This window comes from Malania oleifera, chromosome 13 (genome assembly GCF_029873635.1).
Source record: "Malania oleifera isolate guangnan ecotype guangnan chromosome 13, ASM2987363v1, whole genome shotgun sequence".
In the NCBI taxonomy this organism is placed as follows: Eukaryota; Viridiplantae; Streptophyta; class Magnoliopsida; order Santalales; family Ximeniaceae; genus Malania; species Malania oleifera.
The window spans coordinates 86343676-86364923 of record NC_080429.1 but is presented as its reverse complement, the minus strand read 5'-3'; the positions used below and the strand labels follow the sequence as shown (position 1 = coordinate 86364923).

Sequence of the window (21248 nt, the reverse complement as noted above, 5' to 3'; positions counted from 1 at the left end):
CTTTTAACTTGACTACGAGTCTTTATAAGATCATTGTTAAGGTTCCTGCTAATATGATTGTACTGGTGATGGGGAGTACCATATCTATTTCTCGGGTGGCCTTTGTGTGAGGTAGTATGTTTGGAAGCTTTCTTTTTAGCTAATGAAGTTGTGGAAGAAATCAGGTTTACTTTCTTGCATGGATTTTGGGAAGGCATGTGATGGGGTTAGCTGGCAGTTTTTGGTTGTGATATCATAGGAAGGGCTGTGGTGCTTAAAGGAGGGGTTGGATTAGGGTTATCTATCTTCTACTTCATTTCTGTTGTTATTAATGATCAACGGCTCTAGGGGTGTGAGGCAAGGGGATCCTTTATGTCTGCCTTTGTTTATTTTGGTTGCTGATGTGTTGAGTGGGATGATTGAGAGGGCCATTAGTAGGGTTTTGTTCAGGACATTGCTGTGGGTAGAGATGGTGTGATTGTGCTCCATCTACCATGTGCTGATGATACCCTTTTTTTCTTGTTGGATGGTAGCAGCACTTTTGTAATATTCTCACTATTTTTCAGGTCTGAATTAGTTTCAAGGCTTAAGATTAATTTAGGTAATTTTGGTCTTGTTGCTTTTAATTTGAGCCTGAGGTTACTTCTAGCTTGACTGTGCTTGTGGATTTTTCTGTGGTCTTTGTCTTATTTAGGAATCCCTTTAGGTGGGAATTCACGGAAATTCATCTCCCTGGTTACTTCTTTGTTTTTCCGCTGGATCAAATATAATGTGGGAGATGGGTGTACTGTTTGGGTTTTGGAAGCATATTTGGATTGGGGACTTTTGCGTTACTGTTGTGTTTCCTTCCACTTTTTGTCTCTTGTTGCATCATGATGCACTTTATCTTGTTCTCTCTTGTTGTGTATGGCTATGAGGTGACTTTGGATTCTATGTTTCATTGCAATCTTAATGAATGGGAGTTTGAGGAACTTTTGTCTGTCCTAGGGTTGTTGGATGGATTTTGTTATTATCAATGCAGGGATGTTAGTATTTAGTGTTTGGATAATTCAGATGTTTTCTCTTGTAATTTATTTTTGTTGATGGTTATCTTAGTCATTTAACATTGTTCGTTTGTAAGTGTTATGTTAACAAGAGTTAGTAAGGGCATTATGGTCATTGATATGTACTTTAACGTATATTATAAATAAAGGGAGAGACCTATCATCGTGATTAGGTCTTCCATTTCACCCAATTATTCAACATGGTATCAGAGCAAGATTTTAAGACCTAAGCCCTAATTGTCATAGCTGCCATCAAAACGGAAGCCCAAAACCCTAAATCCAATGCATGTATACCATTGTAGAAGAATTTCCAGCAACACTATAGCCCTAAAAAAATAGCCAGCAGCTGCCGGAAGCCAGAGAAGTCACCAGAAAATTTCTGTGCGACACTGCCAGTTCAGGAACACAAAATCCACAATAGATTTTGCAAAAACAACACCCGCGTCGCACTTCGCCGCATGAAGCAAATTTCAGGCATGTTTCTGGCCTGAATTCTTCTAGCAGCTCTCAAATCCCTCTATAAACATATTATTGAAGTTTTTCGTGATGCTTTTTGTTCAAAGATCTTACCTTTTTTCAGTTGCTCATTTATGACATTTGAGAAATGGTTGTCTGATGCTTCTCGAAGTTGTTTGTCAATGTTTATTGAGTTTATTGAGACTGAAGCAGTGGTATTTGCTGTGTTTTTTGATTGGTACATTGTGGGCTTGTGTTTTGCATTAGTTGTCGAAGGTTGTGTATGTTGGGATCAAGTTAGTGAATTTGAAAAACCTCTGTCTGTTTTTTATTTGCTGCTTTATCGAGGTTGTATTTGTGTTGGGATGGAGTACCTAAATCCTAAAAGCGTGTCTCCTTTGTTAGTTGTTTGAGTGAACAGCGTACTACAGCTATTTCAGAGGAAGAGTATTTAAAGTTCCTGCGGTATCAGACATCCCAACAAGCAACTTCCGGTATCTCTCCCACTAGTCCCTGTGTTATCGATTTTGGTGCTACTGACCATATAACAGGTGTTACCAACTTCTTTTCTACTCTCTAGTATTCTACACAATCTACCTTGAGGTTACCCTTCTTGATGGGTCCACTACTATTGCTCAAGGAATAGGAACAGTTTATCCTACTTCTACCATCTCTCTTTCTTCTGTTCTCTACATTCCTAAATCCCCCTTTAATTCATGTCTATTAGTAAAATTATGGAGTCACTAAATTGCTTTGTAACCTTCTTTCGTAATTCTGTTGTTATTCAGTATTTGAAGACAAGGAAGACGATTGGTGCAGGACATAAGGTTGGTGGACTTCACTACTTTGAGTCACTCTCTTCTCCTATTGCCTATAGTGTTGCTGCCACACCACATCAAATCCATTGTTGCATTGGTCATCCATCATTGGACAAGTTAAAATAGCCAGTTCCAACTTTGAGTTCCATGTATATAACTTGGATTGTGAGTTTTGTAAATTAGGAAAACATCATCGTGTTCCTTTGCCTCCTGAGTCAATAAAAGGGTTGTTAGCCCTTTTGTGCGAGTCCATTTCGATGTTTTGGGTCCTAGTCGTGTCACGTTAAAGTTGAGGTTTCTATGCTTTGTCACTTTTTTGTCGATGACTATTCTAGAATGACTTGGTTGTTTTTGATGAAAGATTGTTATGAGTTTTTTAATATCTTTTGTGTCTATTGTTCTCAAATAAGAACTCAGTTTGATATGCTAGTCCAAATACTTCATAGTGATAATGCTAAACAATACTTAGTACTCAATTCATTACCTGTATGGCAAACTCTGATATGATCCATCAATCATCTTATGCTGACACTCCACAACAAAATGGAGTTGCGGAGAGGAAAAACAGACATATTCTTGAAGTCACTTGAATGCTTTTGTATCAAATGAATGTCCCCTAAATATTTTGGAGTGATATTGTGCTCACTGCTTGCTCTGTGATCAATAAAATGCCATTTTCTGTCCTTGGAGGTAAAATGCCATATTCAATTATCTTCTCTAAGGCTCCTTTCTTTGCTGTTTCTTCTTGTATATTTGGTTGTGTCCCCTTTGTTCATTAGTTAATTCAGGAAGTGATAAATTGGATACTCGTGCTATCAAATGTATTTTGTTGGGTTATTCCTATACTCAAAAAGGATATTGATGTTACAGTCCCACTTTACATCAATTCTTTGTCTCTGCTAATGTCTCCTTTGTTGAATCTACACCATTCTATTCTAATTCCTTGAGTTATGTTGACCTTGATGAGTTTCTTCCTTTGCCTTGCGTTTTCGATCCTAATTTACTTCCTTTGCCCAGTCCTCTTGCATATTCATTTAGTTTGAGTCTTTATTGCTTGGATCATCCCAATTTGCAAGTGTACACATGACGAGTCAAGGGAAGAGAACCTCCTCTAGCTTCCTCTTCTACACCTCCAATTCCCTCGTTAGATGATTCTCTTCCCCAGGTGGTTGATCCTCTTATTGGTGTTCAAAGAGGTAAACACACTTGTACCCAACATCCAATCTCTAATTTTGTTTCTTATGATTTCTTGTCAGCCTCGTACTACTATTTTGTTTGTAGTCTTTCTTCTATTGCTCTTCCTATGTTTATTTCTAAAGCCCTATGCCATTTTGGGTGGAGGAATGCAATGATAGAAGAGATGCATGCTCCACAGGATAATGATGCTTGGGACTTGGTATGTCTTCCTCCTAATAATTATATGGTTAGTTGTCGTTGGGTGTACACTATGAAGGTTAATCTAAATGGTTCCTTGGCTTGGTTGAAGGCCTGCCTTATTGCCAAGGGATATTCTCAGGTGTCATGGCTTGGGACTATTCAAACATGTCCTTAGACACCACCTATCACTGGCCTCTACACTAGTTAGACATGAAGAATGCTTTCCTACATGGTAATATTCAGGAGGAGGTTTATATGGAGCAACCACTTGGGATTGTTACTCATGGGGTTCAGGCTCAGTGTGTCGGCTCAAGAAGTTACTATATGGTTTAAAACAATCTTTGAGGGTGGTGTTTGATCACTTCAGTGTTGTAGTACTTGAGTATGGCCTTCAACGGTGTGAAGTAGATCATTCTGTATTTTATTGTCATATTCCATCCAGAAGGATTCTGCTTATTGTGTACGTGGATCATATTGTGATACAAGTGATGATGATCAAGGTATTCAAAGCCTAAAGCATTTCCTACAAACTAAGTTTAAGACAAATGATTTGGGACCATTGAAGTATTTCTTGGGTATAGAAGTATTAAGATCTCGTACTGGAACTGTCTTGTCATAGAGGAAGTATGCTCTTAATCTTTTAGATGAGATTGGACTGTTAGGATCCAAACCTGCTAATACATCTATGGATTCTAATAGTATGCTAGTGCGAAATATGGGTGATTTGTTGCCTAACTTAGATGATATCGGAGACTTGTTGGAAAGTTGAATTATCTCATAGTCACTCGATTGGAACATCTTTTGCAACAAGTGTTGTGAGTTAGTTTCTTGATTCAACAAGAACAAGTCACCGGGATGCAGTAATTCGCATCTTGAAATATCTCAAAGGTGCACCTAGGAGAGGTGTCCTAGGTCAGGATCAAGGTCATACTCATATTCAGGGATATACTGATGTAGATTGGGTCGGGTCCCCTTTTGATAGAAGATCCACATTTGATACTATAGCCTTCTTGGTGGAAATTTGATTTCTTGGAGGAGTAAGAAACAAACTGTGGTGGCCAAGTCAAGTGTTGAGTCAGAGCATAAGGTCATGTCTCACACTACATGTAAACTTGTTTGGCTGAAGAACATGTTGGAAGAATTGGGTTTTCCACATTCTTAGTCTATGGAGCTGATATGGGATAATCAAGTTGCCATTCATAATGCTTCCAACTTGGTCTTCCATGAGCGTACAAAACACATTGAAGTTGATTGCTACTTTGTTCAGCAGAAACTTTTGCAAAAGCTCATTGCCACCACTCATGTGAAGTCTAATTTGTGGCTTGCTGATTTTATTTACTAAAGCTTTGGGGGCTGCACATGTTAAATTCATTTGTAACAAGCTAGGAGCATATGATATATATGCTCCAGCTTGAGAGGCGTGTTGATGGTTATCTTAGTCATTTAGCATTGTTAGTTGTGTGTGTTATGTTAACAAGTAAGAGTAAGTAAGAGGCTAAGAGCATTATGGTCAGTGGTCTATACTTTGACATATATTATAAATAAAGGGAGAGACCTATCATTGTGTTAGGTTTTCCATTTCCACCAATTATTCAACAAATTTTGTGCTCATCTAAACAAGTTTCATTCTTTTCGTCTTTCTAATTGATTGTTGGGGGCTAAAGTTCCAAAAATGATAAAGGCTTTTTTGTTGGGCCATTCTTAATTAGTTTGACACCAATGATTTGTTGGAGGTCTGAAGGTCATATGAGGCTCTATCCCTAGTTGTATTTGTTATGTTCTATCGCAGTAATGAGGATCATGCTCATATTCTTTGGTGTCTATGGAACAAACTCTTTGGCTTGTTGGGAGAGTGTTGGGTGTGCCCTCATTCTTGAGGGTTCTTGATGGTTCATTGTAGAGTTTCTAGATGGTGTAAAAATGTCAGGGACTTCTGGTGTTCCACTTTTTATAGTTATTTAAGTTATTTGGGTTAAGAAAAATGCCTGGATTTTTCGACATTGTGGGTCCTCTATGGATTCAATTTGGGACCAAATTGTGTTTTTTAGCATGCTTATGGGTGTTTGGTACAAAGCGTATAGTAATACGGTTTTTGTTGACATTTATTGTGATTGGCTGATTCTTTTGACTTAGTCTTGGTTTTCTTGTATCTTTTTTCTTTTTGAGGATTTCTGATCCTCGTTGTACATTATGCTTTCAAAATAAGTTTTTTGAGGATTTTTTTATCCTCTTTGTGCATTCTTCTTTCTTCATGCATTCCTTCTTCTATTCAAAAAAAGAAAGACCTAATTCATGCGTTGGGGCACGAGTGACTACTTACATTTATCAATATGTATGCTAGGTGACCTTGTTTTTGAATGAACAGAAGTTTCTTAAATTTTTAGCTCTGCTTTAGGCAGACTATGATTTCTCCTCTACAGATATTTCTTGGGAAATGAGAGCAAGAGATGTGCTTTGGAGAAAGACCCATGGTAGTTACTTTCATTATTCTTAGTGGCCTACTACCTAGGATGAAGCTTCAATGTTAAGGTGGACTTAAGGACAGGATGAACTTATATTTTAGCAATTTGATAGTTCATGGATGTTAGTGTACTGACAATAGAATTATAGGGAAAATAGAAGTTGGCACGAGGGTTCAAAGGAAAATTCCTTTCTTTATTAGAAAAAGCCCAATTTATTTCCTGATCAGTGTGAGGTAGGAAGGGAAGTGCCCTTAATTATGTGTTATAGTTTAAATAAGGGTAAAGTTAGAAATATAAGATTACACAACAAACAGACACTCTCTTTTCTTGTGCAAATTGATCGATATTGGTTTTTTCATATAATCATTGTTTCGAATCTATTTGACATTCAGGGGCAGTTTCGTGCAAGAACTGAAATTGCACCAGACCAGAGGGAGAAATTTTTGCAGCGGCTTCAGCAAGTGCAGCAACAAGGTCACAGTACCCTACTTGGCATTCCTTCTCTTGCTGGTGGAAATCATAAGCAGTTCTCCGCGCAGCAGCAAAACCCCCTCTTGCAGCAGGTTCTATTTATTTTCTTTCAAACCTTGGGGTTTTAACACTTTCCTCCATTTCTGAGTCTGTCTGTGTCTCTGTTTCTCCTGGAAATTAAATTTAGTGTTGATTTTATTAATATTGAGCTAAAGGCAAGTTGAAAATTCAAGATTTACAAGTTATTGGATTGGATATGTACTAAATCATAACATGAGGAGTCATGATGCTTGAGTTGCCTGTTGGTTATAGGTGTCTTTTTGTTACTGTTGAAATATGGCAATGACTGGAGAATGTGCTGAATGGGTAGGTCTCCTTTTCTGTTTATAATAAATGCTATATGCAGTAACTGAAGTTTATGGCCTTGCTTGCTAAGCAGTAACACTCCCCTCAAGCTAGAGCATATATAAGATATGCACTCCTAGCTTGTTACAAATGAACTTAACCCGGGTACCTCATCAAAGCCTTCGTGAATAAATCGGCCAACTGATATTCAGACTTCAAATGATGAGTTTTTCTATCATATTTTCTCTAACGAAGTGACAATCCAGTTTCATATGTATTGTCCTCTCATGGAAAACCAGATTGGAAGCAATATGAACAGCCACTTCATTATCACACATCAACTCCATAGGCTGTGAATGCTGGAGTCTGGAACCCAAGCTCTTCCAAGTTTCCAACATATTCTTGAGCATGTGCCATGCCTTTATGCTCAGACTCTGGACTTGATCTTGCAACTAATGTTTGGTTCTTACTTCCAAGATACCGAGTTTTTCAACAAATATACAGTGGCTAATAGTAGACCTTCTGTCTAAAGGCGAGATAGTCCAGTCTATACCTGTGTATCCCTAAAAATTTGGGATGATCATGATCCTGACACAAGAGACCTCTTTGAGGTGCATTGTTGAGATATCTTAGGGTACACATAATAGCACCCCAGTAACTGATTCGAGGAGCGTCAAGGAACTGACTTACAGCAGTGGTTTCCAAAGGACCCTCATTTGGAATGAGCCTTTTACTAGGATCATCGTACAAATCAAACACATATTTGTTGGGGTCTATGAGTTTGTCAATGTTCTTGGATCCCAAGAACCTGTCTCATCCTACAAATGAAGCACATATTTTCCTTTTTAATATTTGTCAGTCTTTATATGAGATCTAGATACCTTGGTATCCAATAACTACGTGGTTTTATATTCCTTTGACTATCATCTCATATGATGACAATATTGTGCACTTAAACAATGAGAAGCATCCTACATGCAGCTAGTGTGACAATAGAATACAGATTGATCTACTGCACATTGCTGAAGGCCAAAACTGCAGTAGGCAATATGATGACTTTGGTGAACAAACCAACCTTGACTCCCCTAAAGCAACAAATCCAAGAGATCGCTCCATGTAAACCTATTATTTGAGGCCAATTAAATGTAGTGGCTTAAGAGATCCAATACATACAATGGACCAAAACGAATAATGCCTCACTAGAGTTGGGCCTTAGACTATTAGATTTGGTATTAGAGCCACCTTGGGGTTACCATCATGTGGGACCTTGCACAGAGGTAATTTGAAAAGGATGTCATAGGTTGGATGGGAGGGTATGTTATGTACTAGGGGGAATCCTTGGGCCTAGTACAATGGATTGGGCTCCAACTATGTTAGGTGCTTTTTATGGGACAAAATCATGAGGTTGGTGGGCCAAAACGGACAATGGGCTTGAGATTGTTACACCAAGCTTCAAGCAAGCAACTGAGCTGCCATAATTGACCTTGCTAGTAAATAGTCATGGCAACCAACCACCAACTTACTAGCCAAAAGTGACAAGTGCCCAAGTATTGTTGATTCTCAAAGCATCCATCTCTTCATCCATTGCAACATTATACCCAACAATAACAATAACAACAAACCAAGCCTTAAGTCCCAATAGGTGGGGTCTGCTATGTGAATCCTTTTTCTGCAAATTTACATGATCATTGGCAATTTCCTTACTCAATTTCTCATTCTAAGTTATTTTAAGTCTATCCCTATTCTTTCTACTATCCCCCATAGTAAACTCACTCCTCACTAGCGAACTATTTGGCATAAGTTGCGGATGCCCAAACCATCTAATTCGTCCTTCCCTTATCATATATTCTATAGAAGCTATGGTTAACTTGCCGCAAATATGTTTAGTCCTTAATTTATCTTTTGTGTTATACCACTCATCAACCTTAGCATTCTCATCTCCACAACTTTTACTTTCTGGATATATTGTTTCTTAGTTGCCCAACATTCTGATGCGTATAGCATAGTTGGTCTTATAGCCGCTCTAAAGAATTTCCCTTTTAATTTGAACGGTATTTTACGATCACACAGTATGCTTGAAGCACTTTTCTATTTTACCCAACATGCTTTAACTCAATGCATTACATCTTCTTTACTTTCTTGTTGAGCTTGCATAATAGATCCAAGATATCGAATCTACTACTGTTATTGATTTCTTGACCATCAAGTTTAACATTTTCTTGATTATCGTCATATTATGACTAAAATTGCATTTCATATATTTTGTCTTATTTTATCCTAAAAACTCTAGATTTTTAAGCTTCTCTTCATAATTAAAACTTATTTTCTTCTCAACCCTTAGTTTCATCGATGAAGACAATATCATCTACAAACAACATAACCATGAAACCTCATTTTGGATACTCCTAATAAGTTCATCCATTGTTAAAGCAAAAAGATAAGGGCTCAAAGCAAATCCTTGATGTACAACTATTGTGATCGGAAATTCCCTTGCCTCTCCACATGTTGTCCTAGTGCTAGTCATTACTCTATCGTCCACATCCTTAATGGCATCAATATAGCTACCATATACACATTTTTTTTTTTTTTGTTAAAACCAACCACAAAATTCCTTAGGTATGTTATTGTAAACTTTCTTTAAGTCAATAAGTAACATATGCAAGTCCCTCTTCTTTTCCCTAAACTTTTTCATTAATCTTCTTAAAAGATATATGGCTTCTAAGTATATCCCCTAGGCGTAAAACCAAATTTATTTTTTGAGACCCTCATTTCTAACCTTAATCTTTGTTCAACTACCCTTTTTCGCAGTTTCATTGTATGAATTATAGGTTTAATTCCAATATAGTTATTACAATGTTGAATATCTCCTTCATTTTTGTATATAGCTATTAAAGTCCTTTTCCTCAATTCATTTGAAATTTTCTTAACTTTTATAATTTTGTTAAACAAATTAATTAACCATATAATTTCTTTATCACCTAGGCATTTACAAACTTCAATGGGATGTTATCTAGTCCTGTAGCTTTCCCATTTTCATCTTTTTTAATGCAAACTAACTTTATTGACTCTAATTTTGCGAATAAATCTCGTATTTTTAGGCTTTTCCTCATTTGTCAATTCTAAGTTTAAGCCTTCTACTTTGTTTCCATTAAATAGCTTACAAAAGTAACGGCTCCATCTTTCTTACGAGGCTTCTTCCTTAACCAAGACAATATCATCCTCACTTTTTATGCATTTTACATTATCTAAGTCCTTCCTCTTTCTTTCTCTGGCTTGTGGTGTCATTGTTCATATACCTGCAACTTAGGACGATCCAATTGGCAAGAGGGATTCAATGGAGGCAAAGGTGCAGGAGGACAAGAAGAAGGTAGAGTCCAAAGGCCCACAATCAAGACAAAAATGAGTAGGTAATCGAAGGGAATCATTATCAAAGTCTTTGAGTCTCAAAGACTCAAGTAGTGGGGAGTAGACCCAAAGAAAGTGACATCAGCATGCACAAAAAAATGATTGATGCTAGGATAAGAATAATAATATTCTTTCTATGAATGAGAATGCCCAAGGAAACACATTTGAGAGCACGGGGGATCAATTTATCTATCCCATGAGACAACTAATTGGACAAGGACACAACTGAATGTATGGGTACATAATGTGACCAAAAGGGACCTTTGTCACGACAATTTCAGCTTGAGCTGAAGATTTCTTCTACCAGAGCAGCCCACTCTTCACCGAAGGTCATCCCGTTGCTATTCTCTAGTTTGTGGGTTGAGTAGAAGGTATAGAGTGAGTACAGGAGTTCCCATACTGCCAAAATCCATCTTAATACACATTCATTTGGTATAATATGGTGTGGTTGACGTCTAGAATGTTTTTTTTTTTTTTTTCATTTAGCAACTCCGCTGTGCATTATCACTACAAAGAATTCAAATAGGCATATCAAATTGAGTTCTAATCTCAAAACAGAATGCACTATAGATGAAAAGTAATTCAGCATGATCTTTCATTAAGGTAAAAATACAGGGAACTCAATTTAGAATGGACACAATTAGGACACCATGTATCTAAATGTTGATTAAAAGAAAAAGGACAAATTGCCTGTATACTTGGGGAACAGAAAATGAATTGCTGATGCTTTCTTAATCAACAAGATTCACTTTCTAAACTAGCTAGAGGACCCAAAATAGGAATTAACTTCTAGAATTTCTCTAATGGGGAATGACCATGGTGACAATAAATATTAGTTTTTTATAGGTATTCCTGAGGCACCTGTCAAGGCTTTTTGTTAAAATGCATAATTTAAAAGGTGTAAATCCAAAGTGTGTACATTTTTGGAATGGGAGTGTATGCCTTAGCTGCAAAAGCATGCTTTTTTATGCCTCAAAGATGGTGATTAGACCCTAAGGTTTTATCATATAGAAATTTGGGAAATTGAAGGCATGGAAAATACAAAGAGAAAATAGGGTTGATCACTTGAGGGGATTTGCCTCCAAATTAGCCAAAGGCTGTGAATTATCTTATTGCTTGAATGAAAAAGCCCCGTAGGGTTATATATATGGGGTAAGGAACCCTACTTCTATTAGGAATGCAAAATATCTTAATTCAAGTTTTTAATGTATTCGATTTTTAATTGATTTAGGAATCCTAGCACATTAAATAAAAATCTCAATTCTAACATTAAATAGAATCTCACTTGGTTTAAGGAATCTTAACACATTAATTAGAAATACCAATTGATTTGGGAATTCTAATAGAAGGAATACACCTTTTGAGTCCAGCAATTAAATTATTTTTTAATGATATAAAAAATATTAAAAAACAACAGAAAAACATATTAGGGCACATATGTCTTCTTGTTCGTAATCCCTTGGATGAATCAAAGAGCCTCTCCCTTTCTTCTATGAGTGCTCCATTTGTTCAGAGCCAATTGATCATCACCGCAAGCTCCTATGGGAAAGGGAAGATATGAACTGCCGTTGCGCACTCTTTTTCACAAGGAGAATTCTTTTTCACATTGAGATGGTTGCATGTGAGCAACTCCTCCTGCAAACTCTCCTTGCCTTTCTCTCTCTTTAGCCAGCTTCTTCAATCCCTACCTTCCTCTTCCTTTAGCCATCTTCTTCAATCCCAACCTATGATGGTTTGAAAAGCAAGTGTGTGAGATTACAGCTGGTATACTGATCAAAATGGCCCCTTTGCCTCTTTACATTTGATTCCTTGACATAATGTGCATTAGAAGAAAAAAAGAGAGAGTTGACATAGAGGAGGGCTGAATTCAACTTTATAAGAGCTGTGAGGGACATTTCAAAATAGCAATGTGTGTGTTTTATTATTATTTTATTTATTTATTGGCTGGAAAGGTAACTGAGTGGTACTAATTTTGTTTCCTTGGATAGGCACATGGCTGTAAGCTTTACAATTCATGGGCAAAGAGAGTTGGAGTTTTGTGAATTTGGAGTGTTGAAATTTTATATAACGAATTTCATAATTTACTTGATAAAATTTATATTATTTACAATAGATGTTATATTTATTTATATATTTAAATTAAAATCAAATTCCTAAAAGTCTTACTCCTCTCGATTGGTAAAACAAGGATAGCGAATCAAAGTAGTAATGTCCCTAGCATCATGTCCTTCGCTAATTGTCTTCCTCGTCTTCAAATCTTGAATAACAAGGAAATAACAACAAAATTGGGGGGAAATCTGATTGAATAGTTTAATGATTTTGTCAATTTACTAACAGGTTAAAGGGAAATTCAGGAATATATAGTACATAAGAAAGCGAAAAATAATTAGTAGGATTCACGCTCCTTATCCTACTAACTGTGGTAAGAGAGCCATTTGCTAAGTAAAATGGGGCAAGGTTTCAGTATACTGGAGTTGATAGAAAATGCTAGGTATATCAATCATATTAAATTTTATGTTAATCCATATAATGAAGCAGTACAAATTTTCCCTTTCCATTTTGTTACCAATTTCTCATCTGCTCAAAATTTTTGTAAGATTTGGAAGTGTGTTGAGGATTCACTCAGTGGCAGCTTCCAAACCCTCCACCGCTGCATTTCTTCTTGAGAGAATATCTGTGCCCCTAAATATTATGGCAACCAATCCTAATATATCGGATTTCTAATATGATTGATCCTGCATTCTATTACTGCCATGTATGCTGTATCATGAGACTTTCCATGTAGTCCCAACATTGGTCAGACCACCACATCAGCACATCCACAATTAGTACGTTTGTGCGGTGCACCTCTGTCACTCCTGTCTCTACCACCATGAATTCTTGAACCATCCTGGTAAGTCCCTACGTGACCAAGAGGAACACCCAGAGTGATGAAGGCAGACCTCTCAGTACTAGAATTTAGAATATTTGGGCTGAAGGATGAATGCCAGAGGAGGCATGAAGAACATGAGGATAGACATCTAAAAATGAAGGTAGCACTGCATTCCAAGAAATCTTGTACCAGATTGTTTCAAACCCGCTAAGATGCTAAAAGTTGTCATCTATCTCCCTGTTTCTGCATCTCACGAACATTAATGTGATGGTTTTTCCTATATTGAGTTTCCAATGATTTTGTTTCATCTCATTGAAGTAATTATTGATCCTCTTGTCGTACTTCCAAGAACTGCAGATAGAGATCATACATGTAAGTCAGATTATGGAAGACAGCTGCCCCAAATAAGGTTGCTTTTTTTACCTGAGAAGCAGCTCATATTAAGATCTTGACGCTGTACAACTTGCAGAGAAGGGGGGGTCTCCATTGCCAACAGATGTGCCCTTTGCATGGTTGAGGCTGAATCAGTAGACTGTACCCTTCTCTATTGCCCCTGGACTGGAAATCTTTGGATGTTGCTTTGACTCTTATCAGACAAAGTTGGGTTACCGCTAGATCTGCTGGAGGGGAGCTCTGGGCCTGGAGAGGGATTCCAGCATGGTTTTAAATCGCGGTAGAGGGTAGCGTAACGTATTGGTAACAGGGTGTAATGGGAAGCAGGAGTAGCGGATGTTACATAACGGGAAGCGGGTGTAGCAGCCGTGAATTTTTTTGAAGCACGCACAACCTTGTGCATATTAGCATACTTGCATGTTTTAAGCTTTTAGCCCTTCTTAGAAAGAGTTTTAGTGTATTTTGGATCCTTTAGTTTGAGTAACTAAGTTATTTGGTAAGGGTAACAAGTTTACATTTGTTTTAAACCACCATTGATAGAAAAATTATGTGTGTATGTGTGTGTATTTTTTACTTCTCATTGTTCTTATCTATGATAAATTCTTATTTGTGCTAAATTAATTAATAAAACAAAATACATTAGACACTTCATTAATCTATTAGACACATAAGACATACGAATAATACAAATATAAAATAGCTAGAAAAGAAAGAAATTTGAAGTTGAAAAATATAAAACATGAATATCACATTACTAATATTAGCAAAATAAAAATATTTTCCTAACAAGTTAGTATTTTCAAATTGTTAATTAATGCATACATTGTGAGTATTTAAAGAAATAGCAAATTTTGTATCATTGTCATCCTCTTTATAATCTTTCCCCCCCTCTTGCCACTTGGTATATTGAGAATGATATATGAAAGAGAGGGAAAAAGTGAGAAGAAAAGGTAAAAAATAAAATAATTTATTGGTGTAATAGTCTTGTAGCGGTTACATAATGGCCAAGGCCGCAGCGGCCTTTACGTAATGGTCGCGGTTTGTAACGGCCGCTACGGCCTTGATTTTTCTTCCCACTGATTTCGCAGTGTGTAACGGTATTGGTAACCCAAAAAACCGTTATGTAACGGTGTTATGTAGCGGTCGCAGCCTTTATTTAAAACCATGGATTCCAGCAACAAAGGGAAAGAGGAAGGCTTTGTCTCTTATTCCTCTTGCAATTTCCTGGTGTTTATGGAAAGAGAGGAACAGATGAGCTTTCAAAAATTCAATCTCAACGCTTCAGTTCAGCAAAGAGCAGTGGTTTACTGTGGCTATTAGTTTGCAGTGGACTTGCAGCAAATGAGTTTAATGTAATTTTTATATTTTTTTGGCACCCTTTCTTATACTTTGGTTTGGCATTCCCTTGATGCCCTTTTAATATATATATTTTTTACTAATAAAAAATTAAAAAAAAAATATGAAAGATTTATTTAACAAAAAAAAAAACTACTTTTGTTAAGCACCAATTTTGGTTTTTCATAGATCAATATGTATATTTTCTTTTCACGGCATTATCCATGTTTGCAGTTCAATTCTCAGAGCTCATCTGTGTCACCTCAAGTTGGTATGGGGCTTGGAGTCCAGGCATCGGGCATCGGCACTGTTACATCTACCTCCTTACAGCAGCCACCAAATTCCATCCATCAACAGTCTAGTCAGCAAGCAATGTTATCAACTGGAACAAAAGATGCAGGTACTCCTAGACCCAAAACTCAATTCTTTCTTATTAGAGTAAATATCATTTTAAGCACCTGGGTTTGGGATTGCTGTCAATTTGTTTCCTCAAATTTTGCAATTAAAAACTTATAGATTAAAAGTATTGTGATTCAAAGCAGCTGCTTGAGGCCAGTTGGTAAGTGAAATGCAGGTGACACACAATTATGATATGTCATTCTTTTCAAAAAATCATGTGCAAGTGTGTAAATGCTAAAAAGCTCAAACTAAAAAATTAAAGTTGGGTTCAAATGTGACTTGCCATTCTTTTTTCCATTTTTTAATTAATAAGCACTGAAATTTATTAGAGAAGGAGAAGAATAACAAGAAGAAAAGGAAACAAGGATAATATGATATCCTCCCGAAATACAAGAAAAATAACCCAAAAAAAAAACTGAAAGAAAAACAATAGCATATAGAACAGCTCTACTGGATCGAAGCATTGGAATCCCGCTGTAAATCTGCCAGAGGGGCATGTGGAAGAACCATTAGCCAAGAGACTCACAAAGAAGTAAGGAACACCATTCTACTCCAAAGCAAAATGAGAGAAATGGCATTTCTCTAAGAAATTCTACCGTTTCGCTCCAACCAGAGACACCAGAAAATAGCCATAAACCAGCATTGCTGCAAAGCCTTTCTCCCTGTCCCCTTCTCAAATCTGCTACATCTCATGATGCAAAACACTTCCAACATGGAAGAATAGACCAAATTCTCTCCAAGATCACCACACAACTTACTCAAAATTGACCAAAAGAAATGACAATGAAAGAACAAGTTCGAACAGTACTCCCTGCTCTCGAAGCAAAGGATACACGCTTCAGGTTATAAGGACTAATGAGGTCTACTAATGTGAAGGAAGTTTAGTATTCAATATTCCCAGGGTGGCTGTCTGTCTTAACTTTAGAAGGAACTTTAGCTTTTCAAAGAAAGCAGTGAAGGGCTGAAGGAACAGCACTGGGGTCATGGACCAATTAGAGAAGAAGGATTTGCGAAAAAATTCCCCAGAAGAAGCACATTAGTAAAGGGCACATTCATCAGTCTCTCCCTCATTAGGGTTACTCATGAAATGGAAATCCCTATCCACCATCTTGTGAGAGGAGAAAGGAAGAATTAGAAGTGTCATGAAAAGAAAATGCATGAAAAAATGAGGATACACTAGCCAAAGGAGCCTCCCTAATCCAATGATCCTCCTAAAAAATGAATTCTTTCCCCATTACCAACACTACAGCAGACATTAGGAAAGAAAGAGAGAGAGATCTGAGAAAAAAATTTCCAAGGGCTCAAATAGGTAAATATTAGTCCCATCTTTAGCATTCCATCCAATGTGTAGAAGACCAAATTTACTGCAGATTACCTTATGCGAGGGAAAGTGTGGTTATAAAGGAAAGTGCGCCATAACCATTTTCCCTACCAAAGAAATGTTTTTGGACACCAAATTACCTGGACCCAAACCACTCTTTTTCAGACCTACTTACAGCCACCCGATCTACAAGATGGTCTCTTTCCCACTCTCTTGCGCCCAACCACAAGAGATCCCTCATTAGTTTCTCTAACCCCCAAGCCACTCTCACATAAATTTTAGAGAAGGACTAGTACAGGGGGATAGAAGAAAGTGAAGTATGAATAGGAGTAATATGACTTCCGAGAGGGAAGAAAGCCCTTTCTGGACATCCAGAAGCGCCTAGTCAAAAAGCTTTGTCATTGAAAAGATGTGTGACATTATGTGTGACATTTTTATTTCTTTTTTTTTATTTGTTGACAAAATGATGTATCACAATATTTTATCACCCATGCTTCACTTATATAATAGTCCAATGTGCCTAGGCGAGAGGCACACTAAAGTGATGGCTTTTGCGCTTCATAGAGGTTGAGGTGAGGCAACATGCATTAAGAACTACAAAATGAGAGATGCTTCAATGTGTACCTTCTTTATTTTTCACTGATGCTTGGCCTTTTTCCCCTCTTTTGATCCAAGTCTTCCTATTTTTGTGATATGTCTATAATTGGAAAAAACGTGAGAAGAACTGGATCAATCTGGTTTTCAGTTTGTAGTTTTTGCTCCTGGTTTTCTCTTTTGTAGTTTTTTACAGGGGTACCAAATTGCCCCTTATTTTTCATGCTGCCTCCAAGACTTCTGTTGCTATCTTACTGTTGTTATATAATTGTCTGGATTATGTAAGGTAAGACAATCAATGGGAATATCCCATCAAAATTAATTTGAAATTAAATTTCTATGAATTATTTTAGCTTTGTGTTGAATTTTGTTTAATTATTAGTTAATTAAGACGAAGTTAGATTGAAGGTGAAATTTTTTTATTATTTTTGAAAAATAAATTCGGTGAAACAAGCAAGTCTTGCAGGAAGCTTTAATATATTTAACACCATATTATTCATGCATGATACAGATGTTGGTTCCTCAAAAGTTGAGGAGCAGCAACAACAGCAGAATCTATTAGATGATCCAACCGCAGAATCTGATACTGGGGCTGGGCCTGGAAAGAGTCTTATCAATGACGATGATCTGCAGTCTCCATATGCTGCAGAAACACCTGTATGTTCAATATTCTTCAATTTTTCTCTAATATTAGAGAGCTTTTACAAAAAAATTTGTTTATTTTTGTCGCTTTCTGTTTGCATATGATTTTATTATCCTTTATATTATTATTATTATTATTGTTATTATTATTATTGTTATTAATGTTTTTTAAAAGGCATAATCAACACTTGATACTTGCCCAATTTAAGGCATGCCTAAAATGCCTTGAGGCATAGTCTAAACTACCACATCCATGAAAGTATAATGTGTAGTACTTTAGTACAGTAACACTGTACTTGAAATCATGTTGATGTAGAATTCAGTTCAATTGAGCTCAATTCGATTCATTTAGAAATCCAATAATGCTATTTGGGATTATTAGAATTAAAAGTGAATTCTTGAAAATTCTTTTGCTTGGTATTGGTAGAAAAAAAAGGAAGAAAGAGTACATTTAATTTTTCCTTTTCCAAAAACATTTAGAAAAATATTTATCAATTGGGGGCAATAATGATACTTGTTTCTAGTTCCCACATATTTACTAAATTCGACCATTTTTGGTTGAATTTGTGATTCTAGTTAATTCTATTTATTTGCACACCAAGCACCGGACTTGATCGAGAATAAGAATTTTGAATGACATTATCTTCAATAACTAATGCTTACACATTCGCATAAAATGTGTGCCTTGTTCATAACTTGAGTTCTACACATTTTGGGATTTTATGGTCAGATCTGGATAGTATATTAGAGCTAGAAAAATTTAAGGAAGGCTCTAATCTTATTCAATCTCTAAAACTCGTAAACCTAAATGTTTTCAAAGCAATTAAGAGCTATCTTAAATCATCAACATGATTTATGTTATGTTTATATCTTAGCATGGTTTAATTGAATGATTTTATGTTTGAATGCTTATAATTTCCAACAAGTAATTTTTTTTTTTCCCAAATTTATTTGTTGTTTTCCTAATTTTCCTTGTTTTTTAGTATGTATCAAAATTGCCTGCTATTTTACATAAAAAAAAAAAAAATTGGCAAAATGATTATGCCATAACGCCTCAAGGCTTGTCACGAGCGGAGCTTGTTCAAGGCGTTATGCTTGCCTGTGACCACATGTCTTTGGGATGAGTTTCTATCATGTAAATACTAGTGTAGGTTTATTTTCCAATAGTAGTTTCTCTCTATGCTAAAAAAGGCAGTATGCCTTCTTGATCACTTTGATGTTTCCTAGTGCCAAAGTGAGAATACCACAAAAAGCTCTTTAGGGGAGTGTGAGTGTTCATCAACTTGTAAAACTGACTAGCTATTGTCAATGTTTTTAGCTTACTTGCCTCCCTCGCTAGACACACAATGTTAATGGAGTGTGAAAATACTACCTTTATAAAAAAGAAACAAGTAAAATTTTGGTAAATGACCATGCCAACCAATGCTAAGAGAATTAATGTGCTGGAAACACAGGCTGAGACGGCAGCCAATATTGTGGCCATAGAGTTGGCCCGACTGATGGAATGTGTTGATGAAGTGGTGGGATCACAAAAGCATCAACAAAGTTTGATAAGGGAAATGTCAGAGGACTTTCACCACATAGTGGAAACCTTGCAAGCTCAGATAGCTTATTTGATTGCAAAGGTGAATTTGGTGGTTCTTGCTATGGGAAACTCACACTAAGAGGTTTAGCAAGACCAAGGTACTAGAACCTAGAACGTATGGGGATGCTTGTGATGCCAAGGAGTTGGAGAACTTCTTGTTTGATATGGAGCAGTACTTTCACGCTTTGAGTAAGGACTTAGAACAAGTGAAAGTGGATACTACAACTATGAACTTGGTTGGTGAGGCCAAACTGTGGTGGCGTACCAAGTACAATGAGATTGAAAATGGACGCTGTGTTGTGGATTGTTGGGGAGATTTGAAGAGAGAGCTCAAGGGCCAATTCTTTCCTAAGAATGTTGAGTAAAATGTTAGGAAGAAACTGAGAGACCTCAAGCGTACTAGGTTAATCAAGGAATACGTGAAACAGTTTTCTGCTTTGATGTTGGATATCAGGGACGTGTTGGAAAAGGACAAGCTGTTCTATTTTCTTGAGGGGTTGAAACCGTAGGCAAGAACAATACTTCATAGCCAAAGAGCTCAAGACTCATCTACCGCACAAGCTGCCGCAGAGTGCTTGACTGACTATGCTGGTGGATACTACTGCTTCGTCCAAAGAGTTTGGCATAAGGGGAAACAACGGAAAGTCTTTCAAGAAGGGCAAACCCAAAAGTGGGGGAGTCGAATTAAAAGCATTAACTTCAGAAGAAGCTTCATCGTCTCAAGGGTTCAGCACACCCACTGGAAAGAGTAGAATTTCATGTTACTTGTGTCGAGGCCCTCAGAGAGTTGTTGAGTGCCCTCACAAGGCATCACTCAATGCCTTACAAGCTTCCACTATGGAGCAGGTAGTGGAAAGTGATGGGGAAGAGGAGGATACGCCTAGGATGGGTGCAATGCGGCTGGTGTTCGCATTGGAAAAGCAGGCGAAAGCACCAAAAGTTACACAAGCGAAATGACTGATGTTTATGGACTCGAGGATCAATGGGAAGAGTACCCGTGCTATGGTGGATACCGGAGTTACCCATAATTTTGTTTCACAGGCAGAAGTAAGGAGACTCAACTTATCCTTGGAGAAGGATATAAGACACATGAAAGCGGTGAATCTGTAGCTCAGCCTACTCTTGGAGTAGCCAAGCAAGTGACTGTGAAGCTTGGACAGTGGGCAGTTCATGCGAATTTCACAGTGGTGCCATTGGATGACTTCCAAGTCATTTTGGGAATAGAATTCCTAAGGGAGACTAAGGTAGTGCTGATGCCTTTTGCTAGTTCTCTGTGTTTGATGGGAGATCACCCTTGCATGGCCGTTGCAAAGAAAGGAGACGATAATAAGTTCCTTTTAGCCTTGCAACTCAAGAAGGGGTTGAGAAAGGGTGAGCAGACATATCTTGCCACGGTGGTGGTAGATGAAGAACTAGGCCAAGAGTTGGTGGCTAGGACCATCCAAGTTGTGTTGGATGAGTACAAGGAGGTGATGCTGGATAAGCTGCCTTATAACTTGCCCCCACGACGAGGTGTGGAGCATGAGATCGTGTTGTTGCCAGGAGTGAAACCACTTGCTAAGGGGCTATATCGGATGGCGACTCCAGAGCTAGCAGAGTTGAGAAAACAACTTGATGAGTTGTTGGAAGCGGGATATATTCGCCTTTCCAATGCACCGTTCGGAGCACCGGTGTTGTTTCAGAGGAAACATGATGGGAGCATGCGGATGTGTGTAGACTACAGTGCGTTCAACAAGGTGACAGTGTGCTAC

The 21248-nt window shown here is 37.3% G+C and overlaps 1 protein-coding gene across 2 annotated transcripts in view; it reads left to right on the top strand.

The window, feature by feature from the left end:
- Window positions 1–21248, top strand: part of LOC131146087 (uncharacterized) — a 108923-nt gene that overhangs the window by 71612 nt on the left and 16063 nt on the right. For both annotated transcript variants that reach the window (XM_058095379.1, XM_058095380.1), the window contains exons 10-12: window positions 6528–6698; window positions 15191–15356; window positions 17782–17927. In XM_058095379.1, coding sequence (XP_057951362.1) covers window positions 6528–6698; window positions 15191–15356; window positions 17782–17927 — 483 coding nt within the window. The remainder of the gene's footprint in view (window positions 1–6527; window positions 6699–15190; window positions 15357–17781; window positions 17928–21248) is intronic.